Source organism: Zerene cesonia, chromosome 7 (assembly GCF_012273895.1).
Source record: "Zerene cesonia ecotype Mississippi chromosome 7, Zerene_cesonia_1.1, whole genome shotgun sequence".
Taxonomy (NCBI): domain Eukaryota; kingdom Metazoa; phylum Arthropoda; class Insecta; order Lepidoptera; family Pieridae; genus Zerene; species Zerene cesonia.
In genome coordinates, this window is record NC_052108.1 from 1,417,725 (window position 1) to 1,422,574 (window position 4,850).

General features: G+C 34.9%; 1 protein-coding gene across 1 annotated transcript in view; it reads left to right on the forward strand.

The window, feature by feature from the left end:
• The window catches only part of LOC119840636 (beta-1,3-glucan-binding protein-like), a 9,703-nt gene extending 5,625 nt beyond the window's left edge, over nucleotides 1-4,078 (forward strand). Inside the window, exons 5-9 of the mRNA XM_038367320.1 lie at nucleotides 709-875; nucleotides 1,606-1,750; nucleotides 2,499-2,578; nucleotides 2,975-3,117; nucleotides 3,531-4,078. Of these exons, the coding sequence (XP_038223248.1) occupies nucleotides 709-875; nucleotides 1,606-1,750; nucleotides 2,499-2,578; nucleotides 2,975-3,117; nucleotides 3,531-3,719 (724 nt within the window). The 3' untranslated portion in view covers nucleotides 3,720-4,078. The remainder of the gene's footprint in view (nucleotides 1-708; nucleotides 876-1,605; nucleotides 1,751-2,498; nucleotides 2,579-2,974; nucleotides 3,118-3,530) is intronic.
• Nucleotides 4,079-4,850: the final 772 nt, after the last annotated feature.

The window sequence follows — 4,850 nt, forward strand, 5'->3', positions numbered from 1 at the left end:
AGAACTAAGGACCGCGGGGGCGCTACTCCCCGTCACCTCGCCACAAGGTGCCCTGCGGGTTTATTATTATTATTATTAGAAACTACGTCTTTGTTTCGAACAAAGTTGGGTAAAGGAAAATATTTATAACATAGTTAACGAATTTTTCTCATAGCAAATGATCGACAATTAGTGATTAATTAGCGACTTATACACGTGTGGATTATTCATTATAATCCATCAATGGCAATTAATTATGGACAAGTTCGGAAAAGTGAGCTATTATGCGGCAAATAATTAATAACATATTGCTAGCCCGTAATTACATAGTTTTTGCCAGTATTAGATACATCATTAGTAATCTCTCAAATTAGCCGCAATTATTAAATTTTTTAATCTTATTATCCCAGATAATAAATCAATCGAACCATAAATTTTTGTTAGGTTCGCAAAAATTAATATCTTTTGTTCACGTAGCAAAAAGAGTTCATTTTAAATAAGGAAATAATTCACATTTATAGAGGACTTTGTGTGTGCGATGGATGGATTTCCATTAAACTTCTAAGCTGGCGAATACAGCTTTTAACCTTCCTAATTTCTTTCAACTTAAAATAGTTCTAATACAAAAGGTCAGTTTTAAATGACCAGTCCCGTTTTTACCCAGGCTAGTAGAAAATCTGTCCATTACTATATCCAGTGGTACAGCTATCTAATTCGGATTGATTTCAGGTGTACAGGCAAAATTGGATCCAGGGAGTGCTATCGGGAAGCATTTGGTCCGGAGATCCTCCCACCGATCATAACCGGTAAAATTAACAGTAAAAAACGATTCGGCTTCAAGTATGGGAAAGTGGAAGTCGTAGCTAAGGTTCCTCTTGGAGATTGGCTGATACCGGGTATGTTTTTATTTGATTTATTTTTCTTTATGTCATCGTCGTCAATGGAGGTGTGTCGCCTGATGGTAAGCGCTACCATCGCCCATGAACAGTTGAAGAGTCGTGAGGTCGATTGCAGAGAAAAGAGCAAGATTTATCGCGGCATGGTTGAATCATCTGAATAATAATTTACCGCACTACTTGTGTGTATTACCTAGCATTATACTATCTGTATCATTACCTATGATTTTTCGAAAAACATCTATATTGGCAAGGACCGAGCGCGAAGGGTCCATAATACTTGTTCGCGTTTCTTATTTTGTAGTGAATATCTTCAACTCATTATTAATTTCTTTTAATATTTAATATATTATAATGCAGATTAATTTCAAGCGGTTTTTGGTATCCAGTATGGTAAACGTGCAGACTTATAGCACCAACTCGATTGAGCCAGAAATTATTATTTAAGATGAATATATGGTGACAAATATTTTTGTAATAGGTGTAGAAAGAAATCAGTACTTCCATGGACACTTAATTGTATAAACACTATTTTAGTGCACAGTTTAAACAACGCTTTCAAAACATGATCTTAGAATGCTTTACTTTAGCTTTGAGACGATATTTTGTCGTCTTCATTCAGTTTCCTTCACCCAGCATTATTAGCCGAAGCCGTGATTTCCTTATCACCGTCAATACAATGAAGGCTTGATATTCAAGTCACGAAATCCATTGCAATTAAACATTACAGAGATCCAACTGGAGCCACTATATAACGACTACGGAAGGCGGCAGTACGCTTCTGGTCTTTTGAGAATAGCAATGGTTAAAGGAAACGTTGAGTTCGCTAAGAAACTGACTGGAGGCCCTATTATGTCGGACGAAGACCCGTTTAGGTTGGTGTCTAGAACGACAATCGATTTTATTTATTCTTTTAATATTACCTACTTAATGAATATTGTAAAAAGTACAACCGATTTTTAATGGTCTAAACATTTATTATATAGTGTGATATATCAAATTATTATTTCCAAGAGATTTCGTGTTCTAATTGAAATTAACAGGTATTTGCTTTCTTGCTTCATCTACTTGTGCTGTGCTCACCACACTCCCGGTCTTATTATAAAGAAAGTGCAGCTGATGAGAATTTATTGAATTTTAATTATGTTAATTAAAATAATAATAACAATTATTGTTACGTTACCTTTTTCTACGACGAAAAACTATCGCATAGAAAGGATGATTACAACAGAAGTACCAATGTGGTAATATTAGGAGTAAGTTTTGAAGTAACTCTGTAAAAACACACAGTTGTTTGTCTATTCTAATTGTCTACTCTTCACTGAACCAATTTGGATGAAATTTGGTACATACATACAATTTGAGGCCTGTGAAAGAACAAAGGATAGCTTTATCCCGGATTTCCCGTGGGTACGTGAACTATTAGGCGGGAAGCCTGCCCTCAGCCGGTCTATTTACTTCTTTGAAAACGCGGGGGAAGCCGCGAGCCTAAAGCTAGTATATAATAATCGGTTCAAATAGTTTTTGCAATATGAACTTAAATTTAGGACTCCTTTTTATATATTTAGTGTTATACACGTACGTACGTTTCGGTATTAAAACTAATAAATTATATTTTTATAGGAGTATGTTTTTAAAGGAAAAGGTCGGATACGATAATTGGAACAAGGAATATCACAACTACACCTTAGTTTGGAAACCAGGTATTTCAAGTGCTTGTTATTAAATTTTGATATCAAAACGATGTTGTAATACAAAAAAGTTTTATTTCATGAGATTTAATTTGCATTGCCTTGTAAGAGAAAAATTATAAATTATAAAGCATCTGTTCTAAATTCAACTATAATATTATATGATTTTCATGAGAATATGTCTATAATAAGAAATATACATGTAAAATTTTCTTGTCACAGTGTTAGTTACCATACTCCTCTGAAACGGCTGGACCGATTCCAACCCATTCCGACCGAGAATCGATCGACGTCTATTTTTCATACCCCTAAATGACACGAGTAAGGTACAACAGCATTTGCCGGTCATCTCGTAAGAATCTACGTTTAAAATAATCGACGATGAACGATGTTTGTAATATTCTTTAGATTCAATCGAGCTATATGTGAATGGTGATAAGTATGGAGAGGTAGACGCGGGTGAGGGTTTCTACCAAGAAGCAGCTAAGCATCATGTTGAAGCTGCAACGCGCTGGCTGCAGGGATCAGCTATGGCACCTTTCGACGAAATGGTAATACCAACGTTCCTTGTTATTATAGGAAAAGGATACCAGTCTCCTGGTATCCTTTTCCTTTCCTTTCCCAGCTTCTACCTTTTATCCGTCATCAATCATTTCCTTATAGCCCCTTTAAACGTGGTAAACACTTTTGCCCCACCATCCATCTAAATGTTAATGGGTGATCACTTACCATCAGATGAACAATCAGATCAGATACTTGATTTAAAATAAATATATAAGAAAGAATGTAACCAATTTAGGTTAAGATGTATTGTTTGCTATCAACCATCTCTTGGTTTTCTAAACCTTATGTCAATATCAAATGCGCTAATTATAAACATCAAATATTTCCTTCATAATAACTTTTGCTTCGCTAGTCATAAATAATATTTTTTCCCGCCAAATACTTTTATTTCTCCTTTCAGTTTTACATATCCCTTGGTCTACGAGTGGGCGGTATCCACGATTTCGCAGATAGCCCAAACAAACCCTGGCGGAACCGGTCCACCAGAGCAATGCTCCAGTTTTGGCAGTCCAGAGACCAATGGTTCCCAACATGGTTCGCAGACACGAGCGCCTTAAGAGTAGATTCTGTTAGGGTATACGCTTTATAAATCTGACATATATTTAAGATATATTTTAAGATATATGATAAATAAAATGATGTGAGTTGATAAATTGCTCGATTTTTTTATCCATGATTTTTTCTATTTAAATAAATACCATTAAATTTTCGATCGATCTTCCGCTCAAGATAATTACTAATGTTATTTGAGAATTTTTTTTGGGACAAAGTTATAAGTTTTGTCTATTACTTCATCCTTGAGAATACGGGTTCCTTATTACATGTCTGCTATAAAAAATCTTTAATTGGATATATATAGTAGGAATTGCCATTCAAACAATCAGTAATTTACATTAAAATCTATTGAAATTTGGGACCAGACGAATATATAAAGGGTTTTCGTATAAATAACTTATCATATTACTATTTTTAAGTATGATTCATACCCAATAAAAATTAAAAGAGTAAATCCTAAACATGCTGTTTATTTTTCTTTTCTATTTAGATACCTTCTTCTTCTTCTTCTAACGTTTAATTTTTACTCACCGACCTCCGTTAAATAACTGTTCCTACGCATTGCACATGGTAGTCTGGAAGAGACTATCATATGCAATGCTACCTAGCGATAAGACCGCTAAAATCATTCTGCTGTGTTTCGTTCGGTGAGTGGGGGAGCCGGAGGTCCATATCCTTTTCCTTACCCTTCCCAGTCCTTTCCTTTATTCCTGTGGCCAATCCTTTCTTAATCTCTTTGCAAAAAGTCGGCAATCCATTTGTAGAGGCGTAACGTCTGCAATGGACCTTATGCTTCTATAAATGTTCATGGGCGGTGGAAGAGCTTACCATCGGCGACCCGCGCGCTCATTGCCGACTGTGACAAAAAAAAAATTCTTTTACTGTACGTTATTTCTGTATTTCTCTATCTTCTGTGTGTGCAATAAAGTATTTAATAAATAAATAAATGAATACCTCACGTTCACTTCAAAAAGTACTTATATTATATACTAGTTATAATTTTAAATGAAGTTAGTAAAAAAAGCACTTTTAAACTCGTTACAAAATTCATATTCATTTTGTGAGCCTAACATGAACAGAGTAGTTTTATATAGGCTAGTTTATATTTAGCTTTAAAATTACGTCTTTGATAGCCACAGAACGCGCTATCTGCCTTTTGACCTCA